Source organism: Ranitomeya variabilis, chromosome 5 (assembly GCF_051348905.1).
Source record: "Ranitomeya variabilis isolate aRanVar5 chromosome 5, aRanVar5.hap1, whole genome shotgun sequence".
Classification (NCBI taxonomy): domain Eukaryota; kingdom Metazoa; phylum Chordata; class Amphibia; order Anura; family Dendrobatidae; genus Ranitomeya; species Ranitomeya variabilis.
Window position 1 is genome coordinate 391942054 of NC_135236.1, and position 21296 is coordinate 391963349.

The 21296-nt window shown below is 41.7% G+C and overlaps 1 protein-coding gene across 1 annotated transcript in view; it reads left to right on the forward strand.

Annotated features, from left to right (window-relative positions):
- The first annotated feature begins 5850 nt into the window (after window positions 1–5850).
- Window positions 5851–21296, forward strand: part of PPP1R3A (protein phosphatase 1 regulatory subunit 3A) — a 209052-nt gene continuing 193606 nt past the window's right edge. Inside the window, exon 1 of the mRNA XM_077265052.1 lies at window positions 5851–6650. Coding sequence (XP_077121167.1) covers window positions 5875–6650 — 776 coding nt within the window. The 5' untranslated portion in view covers window positions 5851–5874. The remainder of the gene's footprint in view (window positions 6651–21296) is intronic.

Genomic DNA, 21296 nt, shown 5'->3' on the forward strand with positions numbered 1-21296 from the left:
TCATCTACCGTTTAGCCCTTCCGCCACGCCTGGGTATCACCGACACCTTTCATGTGTCCCTCTTGAAACCCGTATACATGTCCCGGTTTTCCAAGTCATCTGCCGGGACATCGGGTTCGTCTACGGACGATTATGAGGTGAATGCTATTTTGGGGTGCAAGGTGGTACGTGGCAAAAAATGTTATTTGGTGGACTGGAAGGGTTATGGTCCTGAGGACAGGTTCTGGGAGCCTGCTGAGCACATTCAGGCTCCGCAGCTCATTGCTGCCTTCGAGCATAGCAAGGTCCAAGGAGGAGGGCCCTAGGAGGGGGGTAATGTTAGGGGTTGTGCTCCCGCCTCTGCACAGGGGGAATCTCGGGCCATCTCCGCTGCGGTCTCCCATTCTTCTCCTGCCGCAGTGGAGTCTGCTCAGCGGAGACATCAGTCCCAGTGTCTCGCTCAGTCTGACTCTGCTTTTCCAGCTTCTGCCATTGAAGCCAGTGCTGGGCAGTGGCGAGCAGATGCTTTTGGGACTAAGTCCTGCTTTTCTCCTTCTGAGCATGCCCAGGGTAAGATCTCTCATTGGAGATCGAGGGTCACATGCTTGGATACTGCAGCAAAGCCCATTGGTTCTCCTGGAAGGTCCTGAAGGTGCTCAGGCTCTGTGGCAGCCTCTCATTGGTCCTTCTAGGAAGGTCTTGTACTTGCTGCAGCTATAAAAGGCTCGCATGGCCGCACGGCCATGCGCTGGTATCAATCCAAATATGTGCTTTGCGCCAGTGTGGTTATGTATGAATGTATTCAGGGACCCGGCTGAAATAAGCCCCTAGAATACCTGCACCTCCGGTGAGGAGATTGCGTGTGTGCATAACCACTGACTGCTATCAGTTCGGCAGCAAGCTTGTGCTCCTGTGAGGCTAACAGGGTGCAGTGCTTTCCTCTTACAGCTACTCTGTGAAGTAACAGAGCTCGTCTATACTGCCAAACAGTGCCACCATTCTCAAGCAGCAGGTTCTTCCTGCACGGTGGACCCCGGGCTGCGAACGCACCATTTATAATAAACATCTATGTTTACTCTTTGCGTTCCGCTAGCCGTAACACCAAGGCTCCCCAGACTTTTGCGTTGAACCCAAAAACAGAAAAAAAATAAAAAGCAAAGGACTATCTCAATTCCTCCCTCCTCACCTTCCAATGTGTCTGTAATGTCTGGTTTGTCTCACCCTTCCAGTGTGTCTCTGCCCTCTCATGCATCAAGCACCATCCCAAAACTACCAGACCCCACTACTTTAATTGCCCCTTCTCCTGCAACCCCTGTATCGTCCACAGTTAGCCAGGCCTCACAGCTACACACCACCCAGTTCTGTCACTCCACCCCAAGCAGGCGCAGTTAATTTTTTTTTTTTTTGTTAAAAATAAATGTTAATGTTTTTTGCCCCCAATACTTTTTGGTTATTTGTGTATTTGCGCTGTACACTTTATTTTTTTGCCACATCATAGCTCCAGTAGCTAGTAAGTACAACACTGCAGCTTTGTGTGCTTGGTATACAGCTATGAGGTGGCAAAAAATAATAGTACTTGTATTTTCTCCATAATCTATTCAGTCTGCTTAATCTGTGTTGCAGACTGAAGAAACAATGGTAATAATACAAAGCAGAACTATACTCAACAGGTGATGTGTCAAAAAACTCATTATTTATGACTCCTGACCTGGTGAGTAGAGAACTGCCTTGTATAACCTCCATTTTCTCTTCATTCTACGTAATCTATTTCACACAAACTGAAGAGACGATGGAGGTCATACAAGGCATATCTGTACTCACCTGGACAGGTGTCAGAAATAGAGAATTCATGAGGCTGGGTTTTGCACATCATGAATTCATTATTTCTGACACCTGACCTGGTGAATAAAGATCTGCTTTGTATTATACCTGCATTGTCTCTTCAGTCTGAATCCAATAGATACTGCAGAACAGAATCAGGATGTAATGACGTCAGCTACCTTACCACCAGCAACCTAAGTGGTTTTTAGAGGAAATACATAGGAGACTCGGTAAAGAGATCAAAACACGTTATTTATTAAGCAAAAATATTAATAACATTTAAAACATAACTGGTACAGATCCAAACCCAACAGCACATTTTACGCAATATTATCTTGCCATGCCACACGTCCAATATCAGAATCAAAATAGGCAGCAAATTGCTCCCACATGTGCTTCAACAGTTGACCACAGCGGGAGATGCTGGTAATCTGGCAATGGGTTTGCAACTGGTTCATCCAGTTCAATGTTGGGTCGCTCCTTAGTAGTGTTGAGCCATACCGTCCGATACTTGAAAGTATCGGTATCGGAAAGTATCGGCCGATACCGGCAAAGTATCGGATCTAATCCGATACCGATACCCGATACCCATACAAGTCAATGGGACACCAAGTATCGGACGGTATCCTGTATGGTTCCCAGGTTCTGAAGGAGAGGAAACTCTCCTTCAGGCCCTGGGATCCATATCAATGTGTAAAAGAAAGAATTAAAATAAAAAATAGGGATATACTCACCTCTCCGGCGGCTCCTGGACTTTACCGCCGTAACCGGGAGCCGTTGTACCTAAGAATGCGCGCTTGAAGGGCCTTAGATGAGGTCACTGCGCTCTGATTGGTCCGTAGCGGTCGCGTGACCGCTACGCGACCAATCACAAAGCAGTGACGTCACCTAAGGTCTTTCAAGCCCTTGAAATACCTTAGAAGACGTCCGCAGCTTCTGATTGGTCGCGTAGCGGTCGCGTGACCGCTACGCGACCAATCACAAAGCAGTGACGTCTTCTAAGGTATTTCAAGCGCTTGAAAGACCTTAGGTGACGTCACTGCTTTGTGATTGGTCGCGTAGCGGTCACGCGACCGCTACGGACCAATCAGAGTGCAGTGACCTCATCTAAGGCCCTTCAAGCGCGCATTCTTAGGTACAACGGCTCCCGGTTACGGCGGTAAAGTCCAGGACCCGCCGGAGAGGTGAGTATATCCCTATTTTTTATTTTAATTCTTTCTTTTACACATTGATATTAATCCCGATACCGATTCCCGATACCACAAAAGTATCGGATCTCGGTATCGCAATTCCGATACCCGCAAGTATCGGCCGATACCCGATACTTGTGGTATCGGAATGCTCAACACTACTCCTTAGCCATTATGTAATTGTGGAGATCCACACAGGCTTTGAACATCTCATCGACTGACTCCATTTTTAGATTAATGGCAGTCCCAAGAATGCGCCATTTTGAGACAAGAATCTCAAAGGTACACTCTACTGTTCTTCGGGCCCTAGTCAGTCTGTAGTTATAAATCCTTTTAGTGTGGTTCAAGTCCCTACTGGAATATGGCTTCAGTAGGTTTTCACACATCAGAAAAGCCTCATCTCCAACCATAACAAATGTCATCGGTGGGCCTTGAGTGTTAAGGAGAGGTCATGGCAGGGGAAAATTAAAATTTTTGCCATACACACGTCGGCCCATATCAGAGTTCTTGAAAGTCTGTGAGTCACTGACACAGCCAAAAGCTCCAATGTCCACGGCGATGAAGCGACAGTCTGCATCTGCTATTGCCATGAGCACTACAGAAAAATATTTTTTGTAGTTGAAGTTCTCCGATCTAGTTCTGGCGGGTTTGATAATGCGTATGTGCTTTCCATCCATCGCTCCCAAACAGTTGGAGAAATCACACACACTCCAGAATTTTTCTGCAATTTCCATCCACATGTCCGTGGTGGGTAGGGGGATAAATTCATCCCGGAGAACATTCCACAAAGGCCGGGAGGTGTCCGCAACTATTCCAGACAAGGTGGAATTTCCAAGCCGGTACTGAAAGTGGAGCGATGATAAGCTCTCTACGGTAGCCAGAAATCTGAAATTAAAAAAAAAAATTAAATTACAATCTATTCTATTTATGCTGGTGTTTAGCTAAAGACATAAGGGAAAATACAAATAATACATAGCAGACTAACAATAATTATGACTGGCATTTGTTTAGAATTATTGCGTACCTTAATGTAACCAGGAGACGTTCCTCTGCAGGAATCGCTCTACGGAGCTGGGTGTTCTGTCTCCGGATGGCTCCTTGGAAACGAGCAAGCAAATCCAGAAAAGACTCTTGAGACATCCTGGCATATTCCGGGAATTTGACTGGGTTGGCATTAAGCTCGCCATATAGGGTGTGGTAGGCTCCACGGCTCTCCCGTAGTTCAATAATGGGGTGTCTCCAAAAATGCCAGCGCCGTGTCCTTCTCTGTCATTCTCTATTTCTTTGTTGCTCCCAAGCAAACGCACAGGCAAGAAACAGCTTGATACTTAAATCCAGGTTGAAGTAAAAGCTCTCCATGCGAAGATCCACCATGACACAGGATACAGTAGCAAAATCTGTAGATTTCAGCAGTCCAAGGGTCTATCCCATATACCATAATACATGCCCACTGTAGTCCCATTGGTGGTATCTGTTTATCTAGATTTTTCTCCGGTAAATTTTCCACCATGAGCACAGAAAACGCAAACGCATGCAAACCGCATGAAAAAGCGTGCAGACGCAGCGTTTTTTTAACTACATGCGTTACCTTATGCATCTAAAAAATGCTGTGTTTGCATGCGTTTGCATGTGGTTTATCGTGCGTTTCAGGTTGCGGATTAAACGCTGTGGATTCTACCACAAATGTGAAACTAGCCTTATATTGCCTTAGTTTTATGTTAGTATTTTGTTATTTTTCTCCAACGATGGAAATACAAATGTGAATTTGTAGTACAGATCCATTATTTTACAATAAAAAATAATCAAAAAGTCAGTTGTATGCTATAACTATATTGCTGTCAATATGCTAAAAGGAAGACATCATACAGCACTATGGATAGAAAAATTAAAGTTAAAAGTCTCTAAAAATCTTGAGAGAAACAATTTTATTTTATACTTCAGAATTTTTTTCGCCACTGAAATAACAAAATTACTGTACAAGTTTGGTATCACCGCAATTAAACTGACCTGAAGAATCATGTTGTCAGGTCATTTTTACTGCACAATGAATGGAACAAAAACTAAAACCCAAAAAACAATTGCAGAACTGTAGATTTTTTTACCAATTTCTCAGCTCTTACAAATTTGTTTCCAGTTTTTCTGTAAATGATATGGTGAAATGAATTTTCTCATTCAAAACTACAACTCATCCCACAAAAAAACAAACTGTAATATATTTTTCTGTTGATGGAAAATATGTTATGGCTCTTGAAAGAAGGAAGGGAAAAAATGAAACCGCAAAAATGAAAACTGATTGTATTGTTAAAGGGTTAGTCTGCCAGTCCTTCATGAGAAGAAGGCTTCTTTGCTTTACTGTGGGATACAAATTGGGTATGTGAGTAGAGTAAGCTGCATATTAAATATAGAAATAAGGAGACAGAACTAACTTTTTTTAAGATTTTTAAAGTGCAGGCTATTTATTTTAACCCTTCTTTGCAGTTTGTCGTACACGTATGCTGTTAGTGGAAAGTTGCTTCTTCAACTTTACTTAGATATATATACTGGTAAGTGTATGCGTGTAATAGGGTGTGCAGTATTTGTACATAAATTAAAGCATTTTCTAGCTGTTTTACAAACAAAGCAGGAGAATATTGTACATAAATTATAAAAATTGATATGAATGAACTGGCTTTTATTTTTAAGATGGTAAGTAATACTCAGGCACGAGAACTGAAACCTTTAGGTGGAAGGCCAGCATAGTTTACAAGCCACCACACTTATTAATAGGCCTGACTACCCTTTGCAATGTCATGTGTAATGTTAATCCTCATCCTAAATCACACAGTCTCAAATGTCAGCTCTCAGTAGCCGTCCTGTTTGTCTCCTGAGCACATCTAGGAGAAAGATGGAGAGTTTTGAAGAAAGTACTGCAAGTAAAGATAACCTGTTAGAGCCACCAGGTATTCATAATTCCACCATAGATGAGGAGGATGTAAAATCTACAATCAAACCTCGTTTATCTCCACTTCCTAGAAGACGGAGCTCTGTATCTTCAGATGATGGAGAGCTGGAACAACCACCTACTGTTGCAAGGAAGGTGTCCTTTGCAGATGCATTTGGATTCGATCTGGTATCAGTTAAAGAGTTTGACACATGGGAGATTCCAACTGTAACAACAACCTTAGTAATGGAGAGCATTAAAATTGAGGAGTTTTATTTAACGCCAGACTTTATATTACCTCCTGTTGGTGGAATTATGGAAAGGCTGCATGCAAAAAAAGTGACCCTTGAAGCAGTGGATTTCATAAAAGGAACATCATCTATGAAAGGAATTATACGAGTTCTGAATGTTTCATTTGAAAAGCAGGTTTATGTTAGAATGTCACTGGATAACTGGCAAAGCCATTATGACCTATTGGCAGAGTACGTTCCTGATTCTTGTAATGGGGAGACAGATCAATTCTTCTTTACAATATCATTGGTCAGTCCATATCAAAAAGAGGGAGCAAGAGTGGATTTCTGTATATGCTATGAAACAGCAGTGGGCACCTTTTGGGATAACAATGATGGACATAATTATGTGCTAACATGTCAAAAGAAGGAACTAATTGTAGAAGTTGATAAGTCTTCAGAGGAGGTAATAGATAAAAATAAGAAAAGCTGTCTGAAATCATCACTAAGGTAAGTTTAACTATAAAGCTTTAAATTATGTTTTAGAATAATAATCGCTGTGATTGAGGTGTTCTGTAAATATATCACATACATTGTGTAAAATATGATACAATATATCACGCTCACATTGTTTCACAATTCAGGCGTACTTTTCGCATTGATATAAATGGGAAAGCTGTATTGTGACCATGGGTTTTCCACTCGCTTCCAGAAGTGACATATCACTTCTTTCTACCTTTTTTAGGCCAAAGGGTGGCCACACATATTAGGGGCAATCTGTGAATTGAATTATAGCACATTAAAATGCAAATCTACAGCTGTCACCTGGATTTGTACATTTAGATTTTTTTTGCATTTACCTTTTCATGCATTGAAACGGTGACTACAATAAATCTAAAAAAGAATATAATAAGTTTAGTGAAGTTACAAAAATATTCTTTGCTGTGCTTACCAGGTTATGTTGAGAATCCTTTAAATAAGCCAGTGTGCTTTTTCATTGCACATTTTTTGTTGCTTTGTGACTTGCTTTTGTTTTATTGCTTTATGAGTCTGTGGTAAAGTGCATCAGCTAGAGCAGCAGACATTTTGCAACTTTTCAAGTTGTCCTTAATATAAAAGGTGGGTAGTAGAGATGAGCGCACTACTGGAAGTCCAGGCTCTGGTATCCAACCTGAACCTTATTCCACAGTTCGGTTCAGGTACCAGAACTGTGTCCGAACTTGAACCAGAACCCGAACCCCACTGAAAACAATTGGGAACTGAACTTTGGAGCTGATAAAAAAACTCTCTATCTCTCTCTCTCTCTCTCGGACTTCCACAGGAACTCTGAACTTTACAATGGACCTCTGACAGAAGTCCATGTTCAGCATTTAGCATCGGACACTAAATGTCCGGTTCAAACCTCTAACTTTTACGCTCGGATTCGGTCATCTCTAGTGAGTAACTCTAGATATGTAATCCCAAACAAAAGAAAATTGTATAAGTATGTCACTTATCTTCAAGGGTTTTAAGCATTAATACATGGTGATGTGATCTGGCACAAATGTCACTCTTACGTAGATGAGAATGTAAGCTTGGCTATCGAGTTTGTTCTCACCTTTCTCGAGATCCATGTGTCATAAGTATGATGTTTGGTAGGAGAAGGTGAAAGGGTGTTTCGTCAAGGTCAGGAGTTCCTACGATCTCTTTTTATTTAATAAAACAATTGCATTTAGGTGGCAAATGTGGCTAAAATGTGGCAGTCAAGCTGACAGAGATTTTTATTGTTCTTTTTTCTTTTTTTCTTACAAACAATAGCATTCTGCAGATGTTCAATCACTTCTAGCTATACAACTTCACAAGTCACTAATGTGAACACACACTAAGGCCCATTTTAAATGGTTGTAACATGCTTAAATATTCTTAGCCATGTTGTGATTTTAATGAACCATGCTTAAACTGCCATAGACTATGGTAATCTATGTTTGGTTCAGTAGAATCAGTTGAGCAGAGATGGTGCAAATCGATTTGTAGGACTCGGTCCAGTGGCCAAGTCAGTAATCTGTGACCCAGTGAACTTTTCTACCTGCCAGCAACCACAGCTCTTGTTTATCCAGCCCAGCACAACTTCTTATGTGCTTCACGCCACAGTGCTGATGTTTCACCAGCACAGTGAATCAAAAGATGAGTTGGGGATGCTGTCAATTATGACATGGGTTCTGCAAATCAACTCATCCAATCTCTATCAATGAGTCATTCTAAGCTCTTCCTAACACACTCACTTACAGTGCTACAGGTATGTCATGATATCAGGCAATTAAGAGCGAGCAATGGAAAATGAACAGGTGTTCTTCGTCCCTATTTTATCAATTAAGAACTCCACTAAAGGAATAAAAAATTCATTCTGTAGACCCATACAGGAAAACAGTTATTGACTATGGTACAAAGTCAGTCTATGTCTCATAGAAATAATATGAAATGGAATCCTATTGCACAAATGTGATCAGCATCTAAATATAATTTTATCAAACTTATATGCTTTATTAACTATGCAAAAAAAATCTCATGTCTTTTTTTTCCCATGCTCAACTAACGTGTCTCTAAAAACAAAATGCATTGATAAAAGTAGCAACACTTATTTATATTTCAATTATATTATTCCATCTCCAGTTAGCGCTTTCTTGTATAAATCAGAAATCCACTTCCTGCTCATATGAGGAGAATTTTGAGCTTTTTTTTTGCTGAAGCGGTTTTGAAAAATTCATGCCTTGAGGAAAAAAATCTCTAAACTAGGTACCATCCAATAAAAAAGTTGCAAGAGGGCTTCAGGAAAAAATATACATTAGCCAAAATTTTTCAAAATCTCTTCAAGAGCCTGAAAAATAGTTCCCTGAAGAATTATCAGCTAATAAAACCAAATGTTCTTGAATGCTTCAAAATCTCTGTGTGAAGTCTTATGTGACTTATGTGTTTTGAACTTCTCCAGCTAGACAGAAAAATATTGTAAGCATGATGGTTCAGCTTCAGCACCAGTATCAACACTACATGACTCTGATTTGTTATACTGTGCACACTTAGGCTTAGACAAGCACTCTCTTCCTGCAATACAAAGTGTCACAGAGCTGTGCAATGGCATCAATGTCCCAAGCTGGGCAGCACCTGTTCTTTTATAACCCTTGATGTTGTCACATGGCCAGCTAATTACAGTAATGCCACATCCAAGATGGCTACGACTTTTCAGTGATGTGCAGGCAATCCTCACATGCTTTTAATAACAGGCACCAAAACTGCAGGGGGGAGATTCAAGTTTTACGTAGAGCACCGCCCATTACTGGTCGAATAAGGAGCACATACAAGCACCTTGATACTCAAATGATAACCGAGTATCACTGAGTATGTTCACCCATTCCTAATGCAATACAAAAACCCTAGTCAATTCAATATAATGAAATGTGTGCAGTCTGGGAATGGATGGATGGGCCAGAGGAGTAAAGCAAAGTTGCCTTTGGAATACTTTTGCAACAATAATTTTTTAGATTGATGATTGCTATATTTTGATATACATTTGATTCTAACACAAAATGCACTCTATAAAGCCCTTCTTAATACCATGTACTTGCTTGTCTTGGACTGTCAAATACCATATAGGGTGGACCAGGAAAGGAATGGACTGAAGTGTCTTTTTAGAAAAGGGAGATAAAAGCATTATGAAATGTGACAGTGTGGTGTAAGTAGATTTGAAATGCCCTGCTAAAAATGTCTAAAAGAGCCTGAAGGTGGTCCTCATGATCCAGCTCCAGATGTTCTGAATGTCACTACATACAGCTCTGGCAAAAATTAAGAGACCACCACATCAAAACCCTGTCATGGGCAGCCCAGTCTCCAGACCTGAACCCCATTGAAAACCTTTGGAATGTAATCAAGAGGATGATGGATAGTCACAAGCCATCAAACAAAGAAGAACTGCTTACATTTTTGTGCCAGAAGCAGTGTGAAAGACTGGTGGCAAGCATGCCAAGACGCATGAAAGCTGTGATTAAAAATCATGGTTATTCCACAAAATATTGATTTCTGAACTCTTCCTGAGTTAAAACATTAGTATTGTTGTTTCTAAATGATTATGAACTTGTTTTTTTTGCATTATTTGAGGTCTGAAAGCACTGTTTGTTTGTTTTTATTTCTGACCATTTCTCCTTTTCAGAAAAAAAGTACAAAATTTATTGCTTGGAAATTTGGAGACATGTTGTCAGAAGTTTATAGAATAAAAGAGCAATTTACATTTTACTCCAAAATATACCTAGAAAGAGAAAAATCAGACAAAGTGAACATTTTGCAGTGGTCTCTTAATTTTTGCCAGAGCTGTATATTTAGGAACTAGTGATGTAATTCACTCACAGCCTATATGGTATCTCTGATAACATATACTGTACTTTTGACTCTAGCATAAATTAAATCATATTTTATAATCTGTTTTTTCCATTATACAGTATTGTCCAGTATTGTATACCATCCCTTTATTGTCTAATAATGGAGTTGTCTCTTTTTGTGTATTTGTGGTATAAACACAGCCATACATTTATGATAAAAACACAACCCATCCCCATGTATATTAAAAATGGGGGGTTATGGCACGACGTTCAGGTATGATCAGGAAAAATTATTTAACCAAATAAGCGGCCAAAAAAGTTTTACTGCTCTATCACAACATCAATACAATTTTACCCCAAAACGAACAGAGTGAATCACTGAGCAAAAATTTCATCAAATATGATAACTTTAATAATAAATATTTATAAATAGCATGATCCTTAAAATACCATATATACTCGAGTATAAGCCGAGATTTTCAGCCCACTTTTTTGGGCTGAAAGTGACCCTCTCGGCTTATACTCGAGTCAGTGTCGGCGGGGGGGGGTCGGTGGGTGAGGAGGAGCGGCGCGGTGACATACTTACCTGCTCCTGGTGCTGTCCCTGCATGTCCCATAGTCTTCGGCAGCTCTTCCTGTGTTCAGCGGTCACGTGGTACCGCTCATTAAAGTAATGAATATGCACACATATTCATTACTGTAATGGGCGGTACATGACCGCTGAACACAGGAAGATGCCGCTGGCTCCCGGAGACTATCTGACAGTGAGACGCTGCCAGGGACTGCGCCGGGAGCAGATGAGTATATCAGCGGAGGTGAGCATTGCGCGATAGTCACCTTCCTTGTTCCACCGCTGTGCGCTGCTCTGTCTTCCGTCCTCTGGCTGTGACTGATCAGGTCAGAGGGCGCGATGACATGATTAGTGTGCGCCGCCCTCTGCCTGAACAGTCAGTGCAGAGGATGGAAGACAGAGCGTGGAACGAGGAAGGTGACTATCGCTGGTGCCAGGGGCCTGAGCAAAGAGAGGTGAGTATGTGATTTTTTTTTATTTTAATTGAAGCAACAGCAAATGGGGCAAATGTGTGGAGCATCATATGGGGCATAATGTGTGGAGCATCTTATGGGGCATAATGTATGGAGCATCTCATGGGGCCATAATGTGTGGAGCATCGTATGGGGCCACAATGTGTGGAGCATCTCATGGGGCCACAATGTATGGAGCATCTAATGGGACCTCAATGTATGGAGCATCTAATGGGGCCTCAATGTATGGAGTATCTTATGGGCCATAATGTGTGGAGCATCTTATGGGGCCATAATGTGTGGAGCATCTTATGGGGCCATAATGTGTGGAGCATCTTATGGGGCCATAATGTATGGAGCATCTTATGGGGCCATTATTAACCTTTGTGCAACATTATATGGGGCATATTTTAATATGGAGCATCTTATGGGGCCCATCATACACTGTATGGAGAATTATATGGAGCGTATTTTGTATGGAGCATCTTATAGGGCCATCATGAACTGGATGGAGCATTATATGGGGCTCCTGATTCAATATGGATATTCAAAAACACTTAACCTACTGATGTTTCAATTAATTTTACTTTTAATGGTATCTATTTTTATTTTTGACATTTACTGGTAGCTGCTGCATTTTCCACCCTAGGCTTGTACTCAAGTCATTAAGTTTTCCCAGTTTTTTGTGGCAAAATTAGGGGGGTCGGCTTATACTCAGGTCGGCTTATACTCGAGTATATACGGTACATACAAAGATTAGTAATAGCAGGGGTAGTGACACCTAAGTGCCACGGTTGGTGAGGTTAGAATACAAGTACAGTTAAAATAACAGAAAATGTCCATCCAATGTAAATCAAGTATATAGAGGCAAATAGCAGGGCTATATCGGGCAATAATGAGGTTTAAAAGGCAGAAATGTGGCACATACAGATATGCTAGTGCAGAAAGTAATTATCAAATCAGTACGATATAATATGAGCCAGTTTGAGCCAAATCCTATACAAAGACCATTATCCCTAGCCAAAAAAACACCAACACTAAATCATATGTGCATAAGAATAGAATGGAGTATGGAGGACAATAGTTAGATTATAGCCAAAATACTAAGCTAGAAACTAGGCGTGCGAGAGAAGCCCCTGATCAGGAAGAAGTAATATATGCAATTCTTAATTTATAACTGAGTTCAAAAAATTGTAATCCCGATTGGCATGAACATACAACCACCCTTCTTTTTCCAGATGGCAAATAGCAGGACCCATTCTGAAGATAAATTAATGTCCCAGTGATAAATTTGTGACTTACCCTGTAGATATGCAATACATTTATGAGATATGTACTTTGTTATGTATTTGTATATCATTCTACCGATTACTATTAGTACAATGAGTGAAATTATTTTCAGAAAAAAATAGCAAAGGCAGCACTCTAAACATTTAGTGTTTTATTTATAATAAATGTTGACTGTATTTCTCCTTACTACAGAAAATGTATATTACACCCCAGCAAGCATATAGAAAAGTCACCTTCACATTTTAATAGCCAGCATCATCAGTCTAAATTCCCAGCCTAAATCAGTGGAAGATCATTTATGTTCTCCTCTTCTTTTATTTCTAATTTGCTACAATTATTTGGCTTCCTATAATTAGCACAATTCACTCAGAATTGCTTACTTGCCATTTATTCTTGTTAAGAGAAGGAGAATAATGTGATTTTTTTTGTATTTCCAAATTAAGAGAATGTTCTGAAAGCAACGTCAATGTTTTTTTTTACTTCTGCTTCCATTGTCAGACAAAAAAGATGCCCATACTTCAGTTCAAACATAATGAGGTCTTCATGACATAGGAAGCACAATCACTGACATTGCAATAATGTGGACAGCAAAGAACAAATTTCACACCCTTCATGAAGTCTGACCCATCACAGGTTGCTTTGCTCATAATAAATGATTCCTCTGGGTTGAAAGGATTATAGATATACTGATAATTCTATCTTAATAACTCCTTTTTCCCACATACAACAATCTCATTTACTGGCTAAAAGATATAAATGTGTCTTCAGCTCTTTTATTTCTTAATCAGTATTTCTTTGTTGCCAAACAAATAGTTGAGGACCTAACCTTACAATGCCCTTGTTTGTGCAGTATCCTTGTGAAAGGAAGCGAATTTAGCTTTTCTTTCAATTTACACATGTGGTCAAAACTGTTGGTACCCCTCGTTAATGACAGAAAAACCCATAATGGTCGCAGAAATAACTTGAATCTGACAAAAGTAATAATAAATTAAAAATTCTATGAAAATGAACAAGTGAAAGTCAGACATTGCTTTTCAGCCATGCTTCAACAGAATTAAAAAAAATAAAGCTCATGAAATAGGCCTGGACAGAAATGATGGTACCCTTAACTTAATATTTTGTTGCACAACCTTTTGAGGCAATCACTGCAATCAAACGATTCCTGTAACTGTCAATGAGACTTCTGCACCTCTTGACAGTCATTTTGTCCCACTCCTCAAGAGCAAACTGCTCCAGTTGTCTCTTGTTTGAAGGTTGCCTTTTCCAGACGGCATGATTCAGCTCTTTATATAGATGCTCAATAGGATTTAGGTCAGGGCTCATAGAAGGCCACTTCTGAATAGTCCAATGTTTTCCTCTTAGCCATTCTTGGCTGTTTTTAGCTGTGTATTTTGGATCATTATCCTTTTGCGAAACCCATGACCTGTGACTGAGACCTAGCTTTCTGACACTGGCCAGCACATTCTCTCTAGGATCCCTTGATAGTCTTGAGATTTCATTGTACCGTGCATAGATTCTAGACACCCTGTGCCAGATGCAGCAAAGCAGCCCCAAAACATAACAGAGCCTCCTCCATATTTCACAGTAGGGACAGTGTTCTTTTCTCGATATGCTTAATTTTTCCATCTATGAACATAGAGCTGATGTGCCTTGACAAAAAGTTCAATTTTGTCTCAACTGTCCATAAGACATTCTCCAAGAGGCTTTATGGCTTGTCATCATGTAGTTTGGCAAATTCCAGTCTGGCATTTTCATGATATTTTTCTACATTGGTGCCCTCCTTGGTCGTCTCCCATGAAGTTTACTTTGGCTCATACAATTACGGGTGATGCAATCTGACACTTATGTTCCTTGAGCTTGAAGTTCACCTTAAATTTGTTTAAAAGTTTTTATTAACTCTTTTGTTACCATTCGTATTATCTGTCTCTTTGATTTGTCATAAATTTTCTTCCTGCAGACATGTCCAGGGAAGTTGGCTGCAGTCCTATGGATCTAATATTTCTGAATAATATGTGCAGCTGTAGTCACAGGAACATCAAGCTTCTTGGAGATGGTCTTATAATTTTTACCTTTAACATGTTTGTCTATAATTTTCTTTCTATTCTCCTGAGACAACTCTTTTCTTCGCTTCCTCTGGTCCATGTTGAGTGTGAAACACACCATGTCACCAAACAGCACAGTGAGTACCTGTAGCCCTATATACAGGCCCACTCACTGATTCCAAGATTGTAGACACCTGTGATGCTAGTTAGTGGACACACCTTGATTTAACATGTCCCTTTTGTCACATTATTTTCAGAGGTACCATCATTTCTCTCCAGGCCTATTTTATGAGTGTTACTTATTTTTTATTCTGTGGAAGCATGGTTGAAAAGCAATGTCTGACTTTCATTTGTTCATTTTCATAGATTTTTTATTTACTATTACTTTTGTCAGATTCAAGTTTTTTTCTGTGACGATTGTGGGCTTTTCTGTCATTAACCCCTTCATGACTTTGGGATTTTCCGTTTTTCCGTGTTCGTTTTTCGCTCCCCTCCTTCCCAGAGCCATAACTTTTTTATTTTTCCGTCAATTTGGCCATGTGATGGCTTATTTTTTGCGGGACAAGCTGTACTTTTGAACGACATCATTGGTTTTACCATATCATGTACTAGAAAACGGGAAAAAAATTCCAAGTGCAGTGAAATTGCAAAAAAAGTGCAATCCCACACTTGTTTTTTGCTTGGCTTTTTTGCTAGGTTCACTAAATGCTAAAACTGACCTGCCATTATGATTCTTCAGGTCAGTACGAGTTCATAGATACCAAACATGACTAGGTTATTTTTTATCTAAGTGGTGAAAAAAAATTCCAAACTTTGCTAAAAAAAAAACTTGTGCCATTTTCCGATACCTGTAGCGTCTCTATTTTTCATGATCTGGGGTCGGTTGAGGGCTTATTTTTTGTGTGCCGAGCTGGCATTTTTAATGATGGCATTTTGGTGCAGATATGTTCTTTTGATCGCCCATTATGGCATTTTAATGCAATGTCGCGGCGACCAAAAAAAGTAATTCTGGCATTTCGAATTATTTTCCCCCTACGCCGTTTAGCGATCAGGTTAATGCTTTTTTTTGATAGATCGGGCGATTCTGAACGCGGCGATACCAAATATGTGTAGGTTTGATTTTTTTTTAATTGATTTATTTTGTTTGGGGCAAAAGGGGGGTGATTTAAACTTTTATATATTTTTTATTTTTTCACTTTTTTTACTTTTTTTTTTTTACTTTTGCCATGCTTCAATAGCCTCCATAGGAGGCTAGAAGCTGGCACAACACGATCGGCTCTGCTACATAGCAGCGATCTGATGTTCGCTGCTATGTAGCAGAATTGCAGGTGTGCTGTGAGCGCCGACCGCAGGGTGGCGCTCACAGCTGCCGGGGATCAGTAACCATAGAGGTCTCAAGGACCTCTATGGTTACTGTTCTGAAGCATCGCCGACCTCCGATCATGTGACGGGGGTCGGCGATGCGATCATTTCCGGCCACCCGGCCGGAAGCGGTAGTTAAATGCCGCTGTCTGCGTTTGACAGCGGCATTTAACTAGTTAATAGGCGCGGGCAGATCACGATTCTGCCCGCGCCTATTACGGGCACATGTCAGCTGTTCAAAAAATGGGATTGTATTGGGCATGTGATGAGCAGTGCCTGGCTTTCTCCACATATACCACTTAGAATTATCACTGAAAAGGTCTATCTTCATCTTATCAGACCAGAGAATCTTATTTCACATACTCTGGGAGTCCTTCATGTGTTTTTTAGCAAACTCCATGCAAGCTTTCATATGTCTTGCACTCAGGAGAGGCTTCCGCAGGGCCACTGTGCCATAAAGGCCTGACAGGTGGAGGACTGCAGTTATAGTTGACTTTGTGGAAATTTCTCCCATCTCCCTACTGCATCTCTGGAGCTCAGCCACAGTGATCTTGGTGTTCTTCTTTACCTCTCTCACCAAGGCTCTTCTTCCACAACTGCTCAGTTTGGCTGGACAACCAGGTCTAGGAATACTTCTGGTTGTCCCAAACTTCTTCCATTTAAGGATTATGAAGGCCACTGTGCTCTTAAAAACCTTCAATACTGCAGAAATTATTTTGTATCCTTGACCAGATGTGTGCCTTGCTACAATTCTGTCTCTGAGCTCCTTAGCCAGTTCCTTTGACCTCACGATTCTCATTTGGTCTGACATGCACTGTGAGCTGTGAGGTCTTATATAGACAGGTGTGTGCCTTTCCATATCAAGTCCTATCAGTTTAATTAAACACAGCTGGACTCCAATGAAGGAGTAGAACCATCTGAAGGAGGATCACAAGGAAATGGACAGCATGCGACTTAAATATGTGTGTCTGAGCAAAGGGTCTGAATACTTATGACCATGTGATTTTTCAGTTTTTCTTTTTCATTAAATTTGGAAAAATGTCTACATTTCTGTTTTTTTCAGTCAAGATGGGGTGCGGAGTGTACATTGATGTGAAAAAAATAAGTTTCTTGAATTTACCAAATGGCTGCAATGAAACAAAGAGTGAAAAATGTAAAGGGGTCTGATTAATTTCCATACTCACTGTATATATGTGTACTACCCATTCCTAATGTCATAATTAGTGTTGAGCATTCCGATGCTGCAAGTATCGGGTATCGGCCGATACTTGCTGTATCGGAATTTCCGATACCGAGATCCGATATTTTTGTAATATCGGATATCGGTATCGAAACAACATTAATGTAAAAAGGTGTAAAAGAAAGAATTAAAATAAAAAAAATCGCTATACTCACCTGTCCGACGCAGCCGGGACCTCGGCGATTGTAAGCGGCAGCGTTGTTTCTTTAAAATTCGCGCTTTTACTTGCTTACGTGAATTCCCGGCTTCTGATTGGTCAGGGCGGCCATGTTGCCGGGACTCGGACCAATCACAGCAAGCCGTGACGAAATTACGTCACGGCTTGCTGTGATTGGTCCGCGTCCCGGCAACATGGCCGCCATTAACCAATCACAAGCCGTGACGTCACGGGAGGCTGGACACGCGCTTATTTTGAAAAGCGCGCGTGTCCAGCCTCCCGTGACGTCACGGCTTGTGATTGGTCACGGCGCCATATTGCCGGGATGCGGACCAATCACAGCAAGCCGTGACGAAATTACGTCACGGCTTGCTGTGATTGGTCCGCGTCCCAGGAACATGGCCGCCATTAACCAATCACAAGCCGTGACGTCACGGGAGGCTGGACACGCGCTTATTTTGAAAAGCGCGCGTGTCCAGCCTCCCGTGACGTCACGGCTTGTGATTGGTCACGGCGCCATATTGCCGGGACGCGGACCAATCACAGCAAGCCGTGACGTAATTTCGTCACGGCTTGCTGTGATTGGTCCGAGTCCCGGCAACATGGCCGCCCTGACCAATCAGAAGCCGGGAATTCACGTAAGCAAGTAAAAGCGCGAATTTTAAAGAAACAACGCTGCCGCTTACAATCGCCGAGGTCCCGGCTGCGTCGGACAGGTGAGTATAGCGATTTTTTTTATTTTAATTCTTTATTTTACACATTTATATGGTTCCCAGGGCCTGAAGGAGAGTTTCCTCTCCTTCAGACCCTGGGAACCATCAGGAATACCGTCCGATACCTGAGTCCCATTGACTTGTATTGGTATCGGGTATCGGTATCGGATTGGATCCGATATTTTGCCGGTATCGGCCGATACTTTCCGATACCGATACTTTCAAGTATCGGACGGTATCGCTCAACACTAGTCATAATCACAAATTCCGTTTTTTTGCCTAATTTTCAGAAATTTGCAATTCTTTTCGGGAAATTACCAAGCTGCTGTTAATAGCTGTTAAACTATTTATAATTTGTCAGCACCTCTTTTCCAGAGGATTGTCCTGACAATGATTTAATCAGAAAGTGCCATGACATTGGGTTGAAAGTCTCAAAATTAAGCTGTTTTGGGAGAGGGAGGACATGCCAACATGTTTTTCTGTACCAATAAAAAATTACATGGTTCTCAATTAAATCAATGGACTGTCCGTATATTGGATTGTCATACCCAGGCCCGGATTGGTAATCTACCGAAGTGGCAGATGCCCGGTGGGCTGGCGGCTCTGTACTACAAAGTGGGCCACCAACCCTTTAAAACATCTTACCAAAGGCCCTAGGTGTCCGTTCTCTTGCTTGCACGCGCTGACAAGGGCCACGATGACACTTGTCAGTATGTGCTCACCGTGGCTGCCCTTGTCAGTGTGTGCATGTGTGCGGCTGCAACCCTTATCAGTGTGTGCATCATGAGAGTGCACGCACACAGGACCTTCATTCACAAGTCTTCTTTATGATGCTTACCAGTACCTGCGTCAGAGCATCTTTTTTTGTTTCCTGCCCTACTCATCAGTCCCAGCCAGAAATCCACTTCTCTGCATGCCCAATGATGGACCCACCTCAGCTCTTCATCCTTCCCCATCTCAGAGACCTGGGCAAGTCTCAATATGGAAACTTTGTTTTATGTATATACAGCACTTGCAGTACCACCTATAATGAATATAGACTGCTGTATTTGCAATATATGTGATACTGTTACTGCTGTATATAATCACAATATCACCTATATAATGTATATACAGGAGAGTCGCAGTATCACCTGTATAATGTATATAGGCTGCTGTATAGGTGATACATACAGTGCCAGTGACCCTGTCACATCACATATTATAGGTGATACTGTGATTGGTGATTATAGTCACATTATCCCATATGTAACATATGCACAGCAGTATAACCTATATATTGTATTTATAGCAGCCACAGTATTATCTTTACGCTACCGGTAATAGAGATCCCATTTGAGCGAATTGCCATGGACCTAGTAGGTCCTTTAGTTAAGTCTGCATGAGGGCACTAATATATCCTAGTGGTTATGGACTATGCGACACAGTACCATGAAGCAGACCCCTAAGGAACTGTTCAGCTGGGAGTATCACCCGGGAAATTGTCCACAGTTTTGCTAGGACGGGCCTGCCGAAGGAGATTTGGACAGACCAGGGAACCCCTTCATGAGCAAGGTAATGAAAGAACTTTGTAGCGTCCTCCAGACTGCCCAGCTGTGAACCTCAGTGTACCATCCACAGAACGACAGTCTAATAGAGCGCTTCTGTAAAACCTTGAAAGCCATGCTCAAAAAAGTCTTTGAGAAGGACAGTCGAGACTGGGACTACCTGATTCTGTTTCTGCTTTTCTCCATCAGGGAAGTTTCCCAGGCTTCTCATTGTTTGAACTCAAGTATGGTTGACATCCGTGAGGGCTCCTTGATATTGCCAAGGAAACATGAGAAGCCTAGGTCACGCCACAAAGGAGCATCATAGAGCTTGTTGCCAAGCTGCTGGAGAGAATGGTGAAAGTGATGACTATTGTGAAGGAGCATCTTCTTCAGGCACAGGAGGCACAAGCAAGGGTGCATAAAAGATCAGCAGGGCTGAAGCAGTTCCAGCCCGGGGACCACATACTAGTGCTTATCCCTACGATGGAGAGCAAGTTCCTAGTAAAGTAGCAAGGCCCATATGAGGTGGTGGAAAAACTGGGCGAAGTTAACTATAAGGTACACCAGCCGGGGTGAAGGAAGCCGCACCAGGTCTATCATGTGAACTTGCTCAAACCCTGGCGAGACTGAGAATTGCTGGTCTCCGATTGCCTGGGAGTCAGTCCCAAAGTCACAGTGGACGATGTCACTGTTGCAGAAACTCTGATGCCGGCCCAGAGGCAACAGTGTCAGGAGCTGTTGCAGTAGAATCAGGACCTATTCTCAGAGTTGCCAAGGCATACGCAGGTGGTCGAGCATGACATGTTTACAGAACCGCACGTAAGGGTGAACCTCAAGCCCTAAAGAATTCCAGAAGCATGGAGAGAGGTGATATCAAATGAGGTGAAGTGGATGCTAGACCTTGGGGTGATAGAGGAGTCGAAAAGTGGCTGGTCGAGTCCCATCATGCTCGTGCCGAAGTCCGACAATGAGTGGCAGTTTTTCAGTGAGTACCGCAGGCTGAATGAAGTCTCTAGTTTTGATGCTTACCCGATGCCTCATGTGGGCGAACTCATTGATAGACTTGGACCCAAGAGGAACATTACAACCTTACCTGACAAAATGCTATTGGCAGATCCCCATGTCCCAGAGCGCCAAGGAGAAGACAGCATTCTTGATGTCTGATGGGTGTTTTCAATACACCAGGATGCCCTTTGGTCTGCAGGGGGCTCCAGCCACCTTCCATAGTGGGATGGATTGTACCCTGGCTCCACATATGAAGTATGCCTCAGCGTACCTCGATGACATTGTGGTGTTTAGCCCTAACTGAGCTTGTCATCTGCCAAAGGTATAGGTGGTTCAGGACACTTTAAGAAATGCGGGGTCCACGATCATACCGAAAAAATGTGGTATAGGGAAGGAAGAGGCCAAGTATCTAGGCTATGTCGTCGGGAGAGGCAAAATTAAGCCGCAAA